This window comes from Aquarana catesbeiana, linkage group LG06 (assembly GCF_042186555.1).
Source record: "Aquarana catesbeiana isolate 2022-GZ linkage group LG06, ASM4218655v1, whole genome shotgun sequence".
NCBI lineage: Eukaryota > Metazoa > Chordata > Amphibia > Anura > Ranidae > Aquarana > Aquarana catesbeiana.
In genome coordinates, this window is record NC_133329.1 from 112165203 (window position 1) to 112183841 (window position 18639).

The window sequence follows — 18639 nt, forward strand, 5'->3', positions numbered from 1 at the left end:
TGACTGCCAGATTGCTGTCCTTCTTGGGCACCCCCTCTGTCCGTGCTCACGTTACTGCCTTCATCTAGCTCAGTATCATCATCAGAGCCTTCTAAATGCTGGGCATCCTCCTGGAGCATGTACCCAACACTGTGGTCAAACAGTTCGAGGGACTCCTCAGGAGGAAATGGTGGGGCTAGGGAAGGAGTCACTGATGCCATTGAGCCGAGGGAAGAGGCCACATTGGCAGCTGCTTTGCCAGACAAAGTACCCTGAGCATGAGTGAGAGAGGATGAGGAGGATGAGGACGGCTTGGCCATCCACTCGATCAAGTCTTCCGCATGTTGCGGCTCAACACGGCCAGCTGCCGAAAAAAAGGCCAAGAGTATCCCACGGCCACGTGCTGATGAGGATGCACCGTCTCCACGACCAGCACTGTTACCTCTAGACACAGAGCCTGCTTGCCCTCTTTTATTGGCTTGTGACTGCCTCTCCTTGTTGGCCTTTCAGACATACTAATGGCCTGTAGCTGCACTAACCTGGGATATATATATATACTGATACTGCAGCTAGCAAAATCAACTGCCTGCCTTTAGTATGAGAACACCACCAACCTTCTACAGGTAGCTTTAGCTGAACACTGTGCAGAGCTCGCAAAAAACTAACTTGTAGCTTATTTAGCTGCCTGCGGTAGTGATAGGATCAGGAAAACACCACCAACCTTCTACAGGTAGCTTTAGCTGAACACTGTGCAGAGCTCGCACTACACTAACTTGTAGTTTTAGCTGAACACTGTGCAGAGCTCGCAAAAAAACTAACTTGTAGCTTATTTAGCTGCCTGCGGTAGTGATAGGATCAGGAAAACACCAGCAACCTTCTAACTTGTAGCTTTAGCTGAACACTGTGCAGAGGTTGCACTACACTAACTTGTAGTTTTAGCTGAACACTGTGAGGAGGACACACTACACTAACTTGTAGCTTTAGCTGAACACTGTGCAGAGGTCGCACTACACTAACTTGTAGTTTTAGCTGAACACTGTGAGGAGGACGCACTACACTAACTTGTAGCTTTAGCTGAACACTGTGCAGAGGTCGCACTACACTAACTTGTAGTTTTAGCTGAACACTGTGAGGAGGACGCACTACACTAACTTGTACCTTTAGCTGAACACTGTGCAGAGGTCGCACTACACTAACTTGTAGTTTTAGCTGAACACTGTGAGGAGGACGCACTACACTAACTTGTAGCTTTAGCTGAACACGGTGAGGAGGACGCACTACCCTAACTTGTAGCTTTAGCTGAACACTGTGCACTACACTAACTTGTAGTTTTAGCTGAACACTGTGAGGAGGACGCATTACACTAACTTGCAGCTTATTTAGCTGCCTGCAGTAGTGATAGGATCAGGAAAACACCAACAACCTTCTACAGGTAACTTTAGGTGAACACTGTGCAGAGCTCGCAAAAAACTAACTTGTAGCTTATTTAGCTGCCTGCGGTAGTGATAGGATCAGGAAAACACCACCAACCTTCTACAGGGAGCTTTAGCTGAACACTGTGCAGCGCTCGCACTACACTAACTTGTAGTTTTAGCTGAACACTGTGAGGAGGACGTACTACACTAACTTGTAGCTTTAGCTGAACACTGTTCAGAGGACGCACTACACTAACTTGTAGCTTTAGCTGAACGCTGTGCAGAGGTCGCACTACACTAACTTGTAGTTTTAGCTGAACACTGTGAGGAGGACACACTACACTAACTTGTAGCTTTAGCTGAACACTGTGAGGAGGATGCACTACCCTAACTTGTAGCTTTAGCTGAACACTGTGCAGAGGTCACACTAAACTAACTTGTAGCTTTAGCTGAACACTGTGAGGAGGTCGCACTACACTAACTTGTAGTTTTAGCTGAACACTGTGCAGAGGTCACACTAAACTAACTTGTAGCTTTAACTGAACACTGTGAGGAGGACACACTACACTAACTGTAAATAGTCTAGCTGCCTGACTGTGGTACTAATAGGATCAAAAGAACACCAGCAATTATCTTCAGGTAGCTGTAAATACTGTAACAAGACAAGCCTGCCTGTCAGTAGGAAGATAACAGGAACGGATCTAGCTAAACTGAATACAGTGTATATATATATATATATATATATATACACAACACCTGGGATGCATATATATACACAATACACTGTAAGTGCAGCTAACTCACTGACTGTCCTGCCTAATCTATCTAACTTAAATCAAATGACACTGTCTCTTTGTCTATCTCTTTCAACGCCGGAACACAGACTACACAGGGCCGCCGTGCAGGCGGCCTTATATAGTGTGGGGCGTGTACTAAATCCCCTGAGCCATAATTGGCCAAAGCCTCCTTGGCTTTGGCCAATTATGGCTCTCTGTTCAGACGGCGCTGTGATTGGCCAAGCATGCGGGTCATGCTTGGCCAATCATCAGCCAGCAATGCACTTCAATGCCGCAGTGAATTATGGGCCGTGACGCGCCACACGAATTTGGTGCGAACGGCCCATATCGTTCGCAATTCGGCGAACGGGCGAACAGACGATGTTTGAGTCGAACATGGGTTCGACTTAAACACGAAGCTCATCCCTACTGCATAGTCTCATCCAAGAGTATATGGAAATAAACAAAGGAGATATAGTGCTCTCTGTAACAGTTTTAATATCAAATAAACCGGTAGCACACCCACATAAAAGGTACTGAACCATGTCGGCGTGTCAGACAGACAGCATTTTCCTAATATGCTTCAGCAGGGATAGAGATAACCTCAGTCACCATCCCGCGGTCAGATACTGTTGGGGCTGCACTGATAATTGGTGTAGATATCCCATGCAGATTTGCCGGTTATCGTCTCTCCTCTCTTTACACGCTGTCAGCGTAAGGAGAGGACTGCCGATAACCGGCAAATCCTGTTTAAACTGTGATCAGCTGTGATTGGACACAGCTGGTCACATGGTAAAGAGCTCTGTGATTGGCTCTTTACCCGGATCTATCAGCAGCTGTGTCCAAAGGACACATAGATCACAGATCCGTGCCGATGCGCGCCGCAGGGGGCACGCAAGCAGAGCGATCACAGGCAGACATCCATAGACGCCCTCCCGGCAATGTGAGCCCGCACTGTAGCCGTCTTTTTGAGGTGGTTTTAACTTTTTTTTTCACCAAAGGTAAACTTATTCTTTAACCACCTCAAAAAGACGGCTACAGCGCGGGCTCACATAGCCGTCTTTTTGAGGTGGTTAAAGAATAAGTTTACCTTTGGTGAAAAAAAAAAAGTTAAAATAATTAGCATTTACTACTTTTTATAATGCAGCCTGTAAAGTATTGCATCCGCGATCAGTAGATTGCGGGTGCAATATTAGGCTCCTGCAGACTGCCCATACCTCCCATTTGGGCAGACAGTTACTGAAGCCCAGGAAGAATCAATGAACTATGAGAGCGCTCACCAGCACCCTTGCAGTTCATTGACAGCTATAAGCCATCTGCCACAATGGCAGGCGGTACTTGTATTTAATTAATTCACAGATATCTGTGTATCTCCGCACAGCCGCGCTGGTTTCAAATTGTGACATCGGGTGCGGGGAGAGGATCCCCCTTCTGCTGTTACAATGAGGGATTGGGGGGTGCAGGCAGGTGCATTATTTTAATATGGTAACACTGTAACATGGTCTTATACCTTAAATACGGGTACACCCGAAAGTGTCAACCGTTCTCGAGTGTCTCTGAGTGTCTCCAGCACCCCCGGCCTCTGGTTGTGGAACAAATCATCTGAGTTTCCATGATTTCTTATGGGGAAACTCGCTTTGATATACGAGTGCTTTGGATTACAAGCATGCTTCTGGAACGAATTATGCTCGTAATCCAAGGTATTACTGTACCTATAAGAAAATAGCACAATTTATTTTTTTAGTTAGACTTCTTATCCAGACTAATCATGTCATAAGGTATTCCAAGTACTTTCACTGTCCTTGTATCACACTCAAAAATATATTCTGGGTGTTAAAAATGCAATGTCATGGGAAAAGCTAAAGAAAGCCTGAGCATACATATGCATTTCATAGAACTCAGACTTTTTGTTCTGTAACACAAGGTTATCATTAAGCTCTGAGTCACACAGCTGACTCATCCAAGTATGAATATTGTCTGTTAGTTCAATGGGACACAGTGATTTGTGCAGGTTCACCTATATCAGTTGCCAGCTGTTTGCTCGATTGTGGTGTGACCGTTGGGATCTGCAGGATGACGTCACAGTAAGTCTGATCCCAGCCAATAATCAGTCATGTTGTCTAGTTCTGGCATCTCCTCTCCTGAAACACACAGACACACAAATAAGGTTTGGCAAGAGTATCATTGTTTTTTCGATATACATACATTTTATATAAATAATTTCATCAAGATGTGTTAAAGAGGAACTATAGTGTTCTTTAGACATAGACTTGAAAAAAGTTTGGCTGACTACAATTAAATCTCATCAGTGTGCATTCCATATTTTCTGAAGATATATGTATATGAAGACCGTCATATTTGATCGCTAGATGTAGAGATACACTATATTGTCAAAAGTATTGAGACGCCTGCCTTTACACACACGATCTTTAATGGCATCCCAGTCTTAGTCCGTAGGGTTCAATATTGAACTTTGTGGGAACAGTATGGGGATAGTCCCTTCCTGTTCCAACATGACTGAGCACCAGTGCACAAAGCAAGGTCCATAAAGACATGGATGAGCGAGTTTGGGGCAGAGGAACTTGACTGGCCTGCACAGAGTTCTGACCTCAACCTGATAGAACACCTTTGGGATGACTTAGAGCGGAGACTGCGAGCCAGGCCTTCTCATCCAACATCAGTGCCTGACCTCACAAATGCGCTTCTGGAAGAATGGTCAAACATTCCCATAGACACACTCCTAAACTTTGTGGACAGCCTTCCCAGAAGAGTTGAAGCTGTTATAGCTGCAAAGGGTGGGCCAACCTGTGTATTGTGAATAGCTGAGTGTTGTCTGAGTAGTGTGTGTGGATCGTTAGTAATTGTGTATATTTGTGTATTGTGTGTGCATATGGTCACGTGGGTCTGCGCATGAGTCTGCGAGTACCTGTGTATTGTCTTGTTGAGTACCTGTATATTGTCTTGTTGAGTAACTGTGTATTGTCTTGTTGAGTATTAGTGTTAGGAAGTAAGTTGTTAGGTAATTTTGGACAGGGTATAATCCCCAATCCTCATTAAATTAGTAGGTACAATGCCCGGCGGGTGTGGAGATGCGACTCGGTGTATATCTTGCGACATGTATGCGTTCCTTGATCATCCAATCGAGGGCGAATACTGCTGTGCAAAATGTAAGCACATTGTTTCCCTGGAAGCCCAGGTTCTGAATCTGGGGAAGCAACTGTCAGCACTGAGAAGTCCCTCCATACTAAAGGAGAGCCAGGAACGTACACGGCAGGTGCCGGCAGGGGCCAGCACAGAGGCGGGTGGCGACAAAGAGGTGCAGGCACTAGCAAAGAGTAGAGGGGTGACAGTCAAGAAGGGTAGAGGGGGAAGTTCCAGGGAGGCCGATCCAGGGCTGGAGCATCCCAATAACTACGCTCCATTGAGTAACATTGGTGAAACCAGTCAGAGACCAGCACTGCTGGTGCCGAGGCACTCTCCTAGCTGCCAGGGGAAGAACTCCTCCGGTAAGAGTGGGGGGGGGGAGCAAAGGGAAAGGAAAGACAGATTCTGGTGGTAGGGGACTCAATTCTTAGAAGGACAGAGAGGGCAATCTGTAACAAAGACCTGAAGCGCCGAACTGTATGTTGTCTACCGGGCGCTCGGGTTCGGCACATCACGGATCTTGTGGACAGATTACTGGAAGGGGCTGGGAAAGACCCGGATGTCATGGTGCATGTTGGCACCAATGACAAAGTCAGAGGCAAATGGAGTGCCCTAAAGAACAATTTTAGGGACTTGGGAGCTAAATTGAGGAAAAGGACCTCCAAGGTAGTACTCTCAGGAATACTACCGGTACATCGAGCCACACCAGAAAGGCAGAGTGAGATTAGGGAAGTAGCCAAGTGGCTGAGGAGCGGTTGTAGTAAAGAGGGGTTTGGGTTCCTGGAGGACTGGGCTGATTTCTCAGTCGATCACCAGTACTATAGAAGGGACGGACTGTACCTAAATGAGGAGGGTGCAGATCAGCTGGGAGTAAAGAAAAATGCAAAGCATTCTCTGAATGGCGCCCGTGCCAAGCAGCCGACCTCTTGTATTCACAATGCAGCAGGGCAATCACTGGGCACAGGACTCAGAACTAGTTGAGATTACTGTAGTAGAAGTCTACTACAGGGGTTTCCAGCTTTTAACCAATTGAGCTCTTTGGACATACTATGAACATCCAAAGAGTGAACCCTTAATCACAAACTGATGGCTGCAGTGGTCCCCCCTCTTTCCGTGGTTCCCGGCTGTCCTGCACTCACCGGAGCCCAGGAACACATCCGCCGGCTGGGGAGAGAGATTGCAGTGAGACCGAGGCAAATTCATGCCTCCATCTCACTTGCAAACAGTGAAACCAGAAGTGATGCCACTTCTTTTTTCAGATGCACCCTTTCCTGGCCAGCACAGCCAGGGGACACTTCTAACCAAGTCGATGTGTGCTTGATAGATGGTGTGAAGGGCAGGAGAGACATTGGGGTCTGTTAGACCCTTAATGTCTCCATAAAGAGTACCTGTCACCTGCCTAATGCTATCAGATAGGGATTTATTAACCCCTTGTGATAGCAATCAAGTAAAATTATAAAAATAAAAGAAAAAAGTAAATAAATAATTAAAATTGAATATATTAAAAAAAAATTAAAAATGCCGAAAACCCCCATAGCCCCACACACCTGCACAAAAGGAAATGCAAGCCCAGGCTGTGTACATGCATGTAAACCGCGGTCGCACCACACATGTGACATATCGCCGTGAACACCAGAGTGAGTGAATAATTCTAGCACAAGAGCTACTAGCTAACGCTAAACTGATGAGCTGTAAAGGCTTTTAAAGTGTCATCTATGGGGATTTTTGGGCACCATCGTTTTTGGCAATATTGCGGGCGCACGCAATTTTAAGACATGGAATGTTTGGAATCTATTTACTTGATGCAACCTCATCTTTTATATTTTAACCAAAAATTGGTACAATATGGTGTGGCTTTGCAATAAAATTTTATGTTATTATATTTTTTCCTGTAAATTTGCATTTAATAAATAGTTATCATAAATAAATATCATGTGAAACAAAAATTTGCAACTATCACATCTACAGGGCCTCTGCTTTCAGAAATTATAATGTTCTGGGGGTTTAAATAATTTTATTGCCAAAAATTCAGATTTTTACATGTAAGCGAAAAATAAAAAAAATTGCTCTAGAGCCAAACTGGTTAACGGGATCACACAGGTATGGTGCAGGCATAGTTATATTGGTCCATCCTGGACCGAAGTAACTATGTGAAAATATCCATACCTGGAATTCTTTGTTAATTTACTAAAATAAAATACATGCTATTGGTCAAAACAATTATAATTTTCAGCTATGTGACATTATATTTAGTGATTCTATATTCAGCTCTCATTGTCTGTTATAGCTGAGAAGAACAATTGATATGGAAAATAATAATTGTTATAAATGGGTGAATTGGGGGCTACACATTCTCTTTAATGGAGACCAATGTTTAGGATATAGGTAGGCTGCAAAAGCCACTCCTAAAAATGCCAGTTGCCTGGTTGGGATCCTTATATAACATTTCAGAATTTGTATTGACAGACATGTAACAGGCATACAAATGAGGAATTATATTTTCAGTTTGACTTCACTATGTTATTTTCACTTTGACTAAATATTTGCTGCAGGTTTTTGACTCTATCATTTGAAAAATGATAGATTCTGTATGTCAGCCAGGCACCTAGTGTTTCCGGTCAACAATTTTAGCACCCATATTTCTCCCAAGACAAAGTACTTGTCTCCTATCACTGTATTCACTATAGTTAAACTATTTTGGAGAGAAAAAAGTAAAGATAACAAATTTGCAGACAGGGCATTAGGTTAGCCTGAGAAGAATTAATATTTGATTAGGATGTGCCTGTTTTCTGGGTGTATGCAATATTCAGCCTGTGTGTTTAACATTCTGAAACAACTTGGCAGATGAAAGTCTTCAAAGAAAGATTCCAGCTTTAAAAAAAATGCTAAAAGTTTGATAACTGCTACATAAATCATTGTGTACTTTAAAGTTTTGAAGATTTTAGTGCATTGTTTTTGGCTCCAACAATCTGCGAATGCTATCAGAGATAAGGGGGTAGGTGGATTTGGCGCTGCTAATAGTACCTGTACTCAGGGGCGTTGCTAGGTCTGCAAAAGATCTGGGGCTAGAGCCCATAGCAGCAGTCACCAACCTTTTTGCAGGCCTACGGGGGGGGGGCACGCCGGTGGTATACCATATTTCTCTGACAATGGCTGGTGTTGGCGCTTCAATCATCATGGCACCATGATTGATATGATGTCAGGGTGATTGAAGCGCATTGTATCTATTGTTACATTCTAATATATAGTGAAGTGGTTCAACTCACCATAATGCAGAATCAGTGGGAGCCCTGGACGTGTCACTTGCCCTATCTCCTGCCACCAGATGCAGCGTGTCACTTGCCACCGTCACCTGCCCCCAGATGTGAATTGTCGCTTGCCACTTTGCCCTTGCAGCAGATGTGGATTGTCATTTGCCACGTCACACGCCACCATTTGCAGATTGTCACTTGCCACGTCACCTGCCACCATTTGCAGATTGTCACTTGCCACGTCACCTGGTACCAGATGTGGGTTGTCACTTTGCAACTGATGTGCATTGTCACTTGCCATGCCAGCCAGTGCCACCAAATGTGCATTGACGCTACATTGGTGGCAGGCTGGTCCAATTAGTGAGGGCAGGAGAGCGGTGATGCGGGGCGGGCAGTGAGAGATGATGTCATCTCACTGCTCCCCGTCACACCTCCGACATTGAAGCAAGGGGGTCTGGCTGCAAAGTGGAGCTCCACCGATGACAGGAAGCACATGATCTCCGCTGCACCTTGCTCCCACATTGAAGAGGCCCGGCTGCGAAGCACGCTGATGTGGAGCGGGTGGAAAGAGATGTAATTTCTGCTTGTGCGCCCACTCACTTCTTTCCTCTCCTCCGCCTGTCTCATGCAGCCATCCCGCCTGCCGCAGCAGCAACGGCTGTGACCCGCTGGTTAGGCAGGGACCCTGCGGCAAGAGACTCTGGGCTATGGGCCCCAGATTTGGGGCTATAGCCCCAATAGCCACCCCCTAGCGACGCCTCTGCCTGTACTATAATGTGTCACAATATATAACATAAGAAAACACAGCAATGTGACAAAGTGCTAAGTGCAAGTAACAAGTGCTTCAAATAAATTATAGTAATTAATTAGTGAACATCTATAGCAGGGGTCAGCAACCTTTTTCCACTTAAGGGCTGGATTCAATGTATGTGAATGCATGGAGGGCCACATTCACCTGCTAATAAATAAGATAATATCCTAACATAGTAATAATAACAGTACAGGTTTACCTCACTTTAAAAGTGCATCAGTAATACAAAGCCAGTTCACCCTGAGGGAGCGTGTGGCTGGGGATTTGGATTTTCCTGCCCCTCCCCCATCCTGGCACCCAAGGGTGGCTGACACCAGCCCTGCCAGCCAGCATGGTCTGAAAATGGGGTTCCCGTCCCGAGGGGTCATGGGGTTCCTGTCCCCAGGGGAGAAGGGGTCTCAGTACCCAGGGGTGATGTGGTCCCTGTCCCTGGGTGATAGGGTCCCTGTCCCTAGGGGCGATAGGGTCCCTGTCCCAAGAGGTGAAAAGGGGTCCCTGCCCCCAGAGGTCAGAAGGGGTCCCTGTCCCCAGGTGAGAAAGGGTCCCTGTCCCCAGGTGTGATGGGGTCCCTGTCCCCAGATGAGAAGGGGTCCTTGTCCCCAGATGAGAAGGGGTCCCTGCCCGAGTGCATGCACCTTGACAGCACCAATTTCACCATATTCTCTATTATGGATGAGCCATACACCCCCTGATTCGGTTCGCACCAGAACCTGCGAACGGACCGAAAGTTCGAGCGAACTTTAGAACCCCATTAAAGTCTATGAACGTTCAAAATCAAAAGTGCTAATTTTAAAGGCTAATATGCAAGTTATTGTCTTAAAATGGGTTTGGGGACCCGAGTCCTGCCCCAGGGGACATGTATCAATGCAAAAAAAAGTTTTAAAAACTGACGTATTTTCGGGAGCAGTGATTTTAATGATGCTTAAAGTGGAAAAAAAAGTGAAATATTCTTTTAAATATCATACCTGGGGGGTGTCTATAGTATGCCTGTAAAGTAGCGCGTGTTTCCCGTGCTTAGAACAGGGCCCTATATACTCTGAACAGCAGTATACAGGTGGTGCAAACAAGACAGGGACTGTAGGTTTGTTGTTAAGTAGAATCTGTTTGTAATTTTGAACTGGTACATTTTTAAAGTGTATCTATTTTTAAGCTTTTTGGAAAACATAGGGAAGGGTTATCACCCCTCTAACATTTGTTTTGCTGTCTGTGCACCTCTTCAGAAGATTTCACCTCACTTTCTGTCCCAATGACAAATGTTTTATGAAAATTTGGGGGTTTTAGTGAAACAAGGATTGGTGATAAAGCATCAGTGAAGAGGAGACACGTTTTTCCCATATTAACTCTTACAGGAGAGAATTTCCCTTCCTATGGGTAGCTTTCATCTCACTTCCTGTTGTCTCCTTCCGTTTGCAAGTAGGAGTCGTTTGTAAGTTGGATGTTTGAAAGTAGGGGCCTGCCCTATATACTGCAGAAATTGGGGCCTTAGGTGTTGGTGTTGCCACAACACTGTAAGCCCACACAGTTACTCTTGGTGGGCGCAGGAACGGGCCCTGCTGTGAAATATTAGATCAAGAATTGTAATTACATGCCATTGTTGAACAGTGGTAGAAAAATTGGGCCTTTGGTGGTGGTGGTGGTGCTGCTGGTGCCACAACACTGCAACCCCTCACAGATACTCTAGTTGGAGAGCAGGAATGAGCCCTGCTACAAAGTATTGAATCAAAAATTGTAATTACACGCCCCTGTTAAACAGGGGCAGAAAAATTGGGCCTTAGCCACTGCTGCCACCACACTGCAACCCCTCACAGATGCTATAGTTGGAGCACAGGAATGAGCCCTGCTGCAAAGTATTGCAGCAGAAATTGTAATTATACGCCCCTGTTAAACAGGGGCTGAAAAATTGGGCCTTGGGCACTGGTGCTGGTGCCACAACACTGCAACCCCTCACGGATACTATAGTTGGAGCGCAGGAATGAGCCCTGCTGCAAAGTATTGCATCAAAAATTGTAATTACACATCCCTGTTAAACAGGGGCAGAAAAATTGGGCCTTGGCCACTGGTAGAGGTGCCCAGAAACAAAAATGTTCTTACAAGCTATCAGCATGAAAATTGAGGAGGAAGAGGATTGTCACTCAGCATAACAGGATAGTCACTCTGCATCAGCATAGGCAGTCTTGAAGGGATCTCACATTAAAAAAAAAAATCAGTTGGTTACATCATCAGGTGCTTGGTAGCTGGTGATCCAAGACTGATTCATTTTTATGAAGGTCAGCCGGCTCGACCAATTCGGTGGACAGGTGCACCCTGTGATTGGTTACAAAGCCTCCAGCAGCAGTGAATGTGCGTTCTGAAAGAACGCTGGATGCAGGACAGGCCAGTAGCTAAATTGCATACTGTGCAAGCTCTGGCCAGTGATCCATCCTCAAGACCCAGTAACCCAGAGGATTTTCGGTGGGAAAGGTGTCCAAGTCTGATCTTGCCCCTAGGTAATCCTGCACCATGTGAATCAGACGCTGGCGATGGTTGCTGGAACCGATCAGACCTTGGAGCTGCGGACTAAAAAATTGTCTGAACACATCGGTCACCTCTCCTTCTGTTACTAACCGAAGCCTCAGTAACACGTTGTCCAGGAGGACCAGGAAATTGTAACCTCCCAGGCTCTGGAAACGCGTTGCACAAACCTTTCTGCAAGGCCTCCCGAAGATATTTCATCCTCTGCTCCCTCTGCGATGGCAAGATAAGGTCCGCAACCTTACCCTTGTAATGTGAATCAAGGAGGGTTGCCAGCCAGTAATGATCCCTCCCCCTGATACCACAAATACGAGGATCCTTCCGCAGGCTTTGCAGGATCAGGGAGGCCATGCAGGATCAGGGAGGCCATGCGGCGTAGGTTTGCTGAGGCATTCGGTCCGGAGTCCTCTGGGTCACTAAGGACGACATGATCCGCAGCCACCTCCTCCTAGCCACGTACAAGTCCATGGGTTTCTTCGGACTGTAAATGATCCCTTGAAGACTGCTGCTGATGCTGAGTGCCAAGCTCCACCTCCATGCTGACACAATCCTCCTCCTCCTCCTCCTCATCCTCTTCCTGTGGGATCAGCGTGCACGCAGGAACACTGTCTGGATAAAGGGGGCCTTGAGAGGTAAGGAAGTCCTCCTCTTCCTCCCTCTGTTCTGCCTCAAGTGCCCTGTCCATTATTCCACGCAGTGTGTGCTCCAACAGGTGGACAAGAGGGACAGTGTCACTGATGCATGCACTGTCACTGCTCACCATCCTCATGGCCTCCTCAAATGGTGACAGGACAGTGCATGCATCCCTAATCATAGCCCACTGGCGTGGGGAAAAAAAAACAAGGTCCCCTGACCCTGTCCTGGTGCCATAGTCGCATAGGTACTCATTGATGGCCCTCTGCTGCGTGTGCAGCCACTGCAACATGGCCAACTTTGAGTTCCACCTGGTGGGCATGTCACAGATTAGGCGGTTCTTGTGCAGGTTAAATTCCTTTTGGAGGTCAGCCAGCCGAACACTGGCTTTATATGACCTGCGGAAATGCACACAGACTTTCCTGGCCTGCCTCAGGACATCCTGTAAGCCCGAGTACCTGCCCAAGAACCGCTGCATCACCAAGTTAAGGACGTGAGCCAAACAGGGCACATGGGTCAGTTGTCCCTGTCGGAGGACGGAGAGGAGGTTGGTGCCATTGAACAACCTCCAACACTACTGCACCCTGTCCTGCATCCTTCCCAGCTGCCATAAGAGTCACCCAGTGCGTGGTGAAAGATAGGCAACGTCCCTGTCCATGCCTGCCGGACCATGAGTCAGCGGTAATATGCACCTTACCGCTGACCGCCCTGTCCAGCGAGGCCAAGACATTGCCTTCCACATGCCGGTATCGCCTTCCGTGAGAAAAAGTGGCGTTTGGGAACCTGCCACTAAGGAACCGCACATTCCACAAACTCACGGAAGCACGGCTAGCATTCAACAGCTGGGTATGCGGATGGCTGGAAATGAGCTTCCTTCGGCGGTGCAGCAGCTGGGGGAGCGAAATTTGCCTAGTACTATCTGACATCGGTGTGCCGATAGCAGATTGCCCGCCAGTACTTGGCTGTGACACACCTAATTCTACACCATCATTCCTCTCACTGCAGGTTTCATAGAGGACTGAAGGTATAGTGGGGTTGGAGATGCCAGCTGATGAGGAGCAAGGAGAAGTCCACTTTGTTCTTTGGTGTGGGTCTTTTAGGTACGCTTGCCAATGAACTGCATGGCAGGTCGACATATGTCTGGTCAAGCATGTGGTGCCCAAGCGGGTGATGTTTTGGCCACGTGAGATACGCTTGAGACATATGTTGCAAATAGCAGCGGTGGAATCTGATGCACTCGTCTCAAAAAAGGCCCACACCAAAGAACTTTTGGATTAACGAGCAGACAGCAGCACCCTGCACATGCGGAGCTCTGCAGTGTGATGCAGTCAGTGTGCTGCCCTTAAGCTGGCCCCTGAGGGGCATTCTGCCTCGTTGGAGATGTGCCTCCTCGTCCTTTCTCCTATCAGGCACCCACGTGGAGTCAGTGACCTCATCATCCTCTTCCCTCCTCATCACTGGAGCAAACCTGGCAGTATGCTGCAGCTGGGGGAACATGACTGCCAGATTGCTGTCCTTCTTGGGCACCCCCTCTCTCTGGGCTCATTTTACTGCCTTCCTCTAGCTGGGTACCATCATCGGAGCCTTCAAAACGCTGGGCATCCTCCTGGAGCATGCACCCAACACTGTGGTCAAACAGTTCGGGGGACTCCTCAGGAGGACATGGTGGGGATAGGGAAGGAGTGACTAATGCCATTGAGCCAAGGGAAGAGGCCGTTTTGGCAGCTGCTTTGCCAGACAAAGTACCCTGAGCCTGGGTGAGAGAGGATGAGGAGGATGAGGACGGCTTGGTCATCCACTCTACCAAGTCTTCCGCATTTTGCGGCTCAACACGGCCAGCTGCCGAAAAAAAAGGACAAGCGTGTCCCACAGCCACGTGCTGATGAGGATGCACCGTCTCCACGACCAGCATTGTTTCCTCTAGACACAGAGCGCTGCTTGCCCTCTTTTATTGGCTTGTGACTGTCTGCCTCTCCTGGTTGGCCTTCCAGACATACTAATGGCTTGCAGTGAGATGTAGCTGCACAAAGCTGGGATGTATATATATACTGATACTGCAGCTAGCAGAATCAACTGCCTGCCTGTAGTATTATTAGTATGAGAACACCAGCAGTTATCTTCTGGTAGCTTTAGGTGCAGACTGTGCAGAAGACACAGTACAATAACTGTAAATACTGCAGCTGCCTGCCTGTGGTATTAATAGGATCAGAACAAAAGCAATTGTATTCAGGTAGCTCTAGGTGCACACTGTGCAGAGGACACAGTACACTAACTGTAAATACTGCAGCTGTCTGCCTGTGGTATTATTAGGATCAGAAGAACACCAGCAATTTTCTTCAGGTAGCTTTAGGTGCACACTGTGCAGAGGACACAGTACACTAACTGTAAATACTGCAGCTGCCTGCCTGTGGTATTAATAGGATCAGAACAACAGCAATTGTCTTCAGGTAGCTTTAGGTGCACACTGTGCAGAGGGCACAGTACACTAACTGTAAATACTGCAGCTGCCTGCCTTTGGTACTAATAGGATCAGAAGAACACCAGCAATTTTCATCAGGTAGCTTTAGGTGCCCACTGAGCAGAGGACACGGTACACTAACTGTAAATACTGCAGCTGCCTGCCTGTTGTACTAATAGGATCAGAAGAACACCAGCAATTTTCTTCAGGTAGCTTTAGGTGCACACTGTGCAGAGGACACAGTACACTAACTATAAATACTGCAGCTGCCTGCCTGTGGTATTAATAGGATCAGAACAACAGTAATTGTCTTCAGGTAGCTTTAGGTGCACACTGTGCAGAGGACACAGTACACTAACTGTAAATACTGCAGCTGCCTGCCTGTGGTACTAATAAGATCAGAAGAACACCACCAATTTTCTTCAGGTAGCTTTAGGTGCACACTGTGCAGAGGACACAGTACACTAACTGTAAATACTGCAGATGCCTGCCTGTGGTACTAATAGGATCAGAAGAACGCCAGCAATTTTCTGCAGGTAGCTTTAGGTGCACACTGTGCAGAGGACACAGTACACGAACTGTAAATACTGCAGTTGCCTTCCTGTGGTACTAATAGGATCAGAAGAACACCAGCAATTTTCTTCAGGTAGCTTTAGGTGCACACTGTGCAGAGGACACAGTACACTAACTGCAAATACTGCAGCTGCCTGCCTGTAGTATTAATAGGATCAGAACAACAGCAATTGTCTTCAGGTAGCTTTAGGTGCACACTGTGCAGAGGACACAGTACACTTACTGTAAATACTGCAGCTGCCTGCCTGTGGTACTAATAGGATCAGAAGAACACCAGCAATTTTCTTCAGGTAGCTTTAGGTGCACACTGTACAGAGGACACAGTACACTTACTGTAAATACTGTAGCTGCCTGCCTGTGGTACTAATAGAATCAGAAGAACGCCAACAATTTTCTTCAGGTAGCTTTAGGTGCACACTGTGCAGAGGACACAGTACACTAACTGTAAATACTGTAGCTGCCTGCCTGTGGCACTAATAGGATCAGAAGAACACCAGCAATCTTCTTCAGGTAGCTTTAGGTGCACACTGTGCAAAGGACATAGTACACTAACGGTAAATACTGTAAAAACACCTGCTTGCCTGTCAGTAGGAAGAGAATAACAGGAACGGATCTAGCTAAACTGAATACAGTATATATATATATATATATATATATATATATATATATATATATATACACACAATACCTAGGATGCATATATATACACAATACACTGTAAGTGCAGCTAACTGACTCGCCTGCCTACTCTATCTAACGTAAATTAAATGACACTGTCTCTCTGTCTATCTCTCTCCGCTGCAACACACTACACAAGGCTGCCAATTTGTCCAATTATGGCTCTCTGTACAGACAGCGCTGTGATTGGCCAAGCATACGGGTCATAGTGCATGCTTGGCCAATCATCAGCCAGCAATGCACTGCGATGCTGCAGTGAATTATGGGCCATGACGTGGCACTCAAATTTGGCGTGAATGGCCCATAACATTTGCAATCCGACAGACGATCGAACAGGCGATGTTTGAGTCGGATATGGGTTCGACTCGAACTCGAAGCTCATCCCTATTCTCTATTTAACTTTTATGAACTTGAATTATTATTTGTTGTTTTTATTGAAGCGTGGATGGACTGTACACAGGATCACTAATTGATGTATTTGTCATAGCAATTGTCTTCATTATGTAGCACTTTAACATTATTATTTGCACAGCGGCACTTTGGTATATTGTAGTTGCAATGGAGGATTACTAATTAAAGTGTTTGTTAACATAAAAAAAAGAAATGGATCCTGCTCCTTTAAAGCATGTTATACAGCACAATGCTTGTGCGGTGTAATTTGGTCCCCTGTATCACCTAAAAACCTGGCTGATCCTGACAGTTTCTACCCTCCCCCTATAAACTGACCACAGTATATCATGGCTGCTGAGCCCTGACACCGTGGTCAGTTTACGTGCCTCCGTCACCCGTAGCCCTGCTCTTTGTCTCCTGTGTCCTCCTCCACTCTCCCCTCCCTGCCTGTCAGCTCTTACCAATCTTGCCCCCCACCTCCTGCTGCTGGAATACCTTTAGACAATGCACACAATCCACTCTGTTATAAAGCCTCTTATGCTGGAGTGTATGTTCTTTGTAAAAAGATGCCTATCTCTACCTGAATTCACAGCGCCGATCGGCAGTCACGTGACTCCTCAAGGCTCCCCTCCTCCCCGACTGACGTCAGTGGGGGGATTCTTGGCCCCTCCCGCTCAAGCTGTCAGATCGGGAGAGGGAGCCTCAAGGAGTCACATGACCGCCGATCGGCGCTGTGAATTCAGGTAGAAATAGGCATCTCTTTACAAAGAACATACACTGTAGCATAGGAGGCTTTATAACAGAGGGAACTGTGTATAGATTATAAAGTGGCTTAATAACCACTTTAATTTATTTGGATCACTTGTCACTTGCATTTAGTACTTTGTCACATTGCTGTGTTTTCTTATGATATATATTGTGACACAATTTTAGCACAGGTACTATTAGCATAACCAAATTCACCTACCTCCTCCTCTCTTATATGTTGCCATCTATCTTTGGCAGTTGGCCTAAGTGGAGGCAGTAGCTACAAGAGATACATTCTAGTCCATAGCTCAGAACCACTTTTTCTTTTATAATCTGCCAATGCTAGTTCTTGGAACAGGGCTTTAATTCCAAGTTAAAAAGAAGGGCTGTCGCCTTTGGTCTGAACCCAAACTTTATCAAACCCTAACACTTAAAAGAGAAGTGCAGGATTAAAAAAAAAAAAAAAGACCCAGAACTGAACGATCAAAGACTGCTGATTGCTCAGATCTTGGTCTTCAGTCAACAGAGAGCTGGTGACTGTCAGTCACCGACTCTCTGCTCTGCCCCTTCAGTGCTCACTGGAGTGCCAGGCTGTGGAGGGGACAGGAGTAGCTGGCTCAGGCTCTCAGCAGTGCAGGTCCAGGCATCTGGGTGGATTCCAACGATAAAGAGTCTGCACCAGGAAAGTGACGTCAGCAGACTTTAGCCCACTAACGGCTGAATACAGGTCACAGGAGTGCAGAAATAAGCGCTCTTCTGTGACTCACAGGAGAAGTAGGGCCAAAAGACCTTTAAGTAGGTATCCTTCTTCACTAGCTAACATAGTTCTCTGAAATGGACAGCACCTGAGTTAAGTGAGTGAGTGTCACAGCAAAGGGTCTGAATACTTAAGACCATGTGATGTATCAGTTTTTCTTTAATAATAAATCTGCAAAAATGTCAACAATTCTGTGTTTTTATGTCAATACGGGGTTCTGTTTGTACATTAATGAGGAAAAAAATGAACTTTAATGATTTTAGCAAATGGCTGCAATATAACAAAGAGTGAAAAACTTAAGGAGGTCTGAATACTTTCCGTCCCCACTGTAGGTTACAATGGTACATATAGGATAACATGACATCATTATGCTGATGGAAATTTTTCCTTTTAGTTTTTTGGACATAAACATATCTGTCAAAAAGCCAGGGAACTGATCTAAAGAAAGATTTTCATGGTGCTGTTCTCCTCTCTCTCGCCTCGTACACACAATCAGATTTTCCCAAAGCGGACAAA

General features: G+C 46.2%; 1 protein-coding gene across 5 annotated transcripts in view; it reads right to left on the reverse strand.

The window, feature by feature from the left end:
- Positions 1 to 18639, reverse strand: part of LOC141148874 (conserved oligomeric Golgi complex subunit 7-like) — a 96447-nt gene that overhangs the window by 10587 nt on the left and 67221 nt on the right. For all 5 annotated transcript variants that reach the window (XR_012245257.1, XM_073636699.1, XM_073636698.1 and 2 more), the window contains one exon: positions 4188 to 4311. Coding sequence is in view for 1 of the 5 variants with exons in the window: in XM_073636700.1 (XP_073492801.1) it covers positions 4291 to 4311 (21 nt within the window). In the remaining 4 variants the exon portion in view is untranslated. The remainder of the gene's footprint in view (positions 1 to 4187; positions 4312 to 18639) is intronic.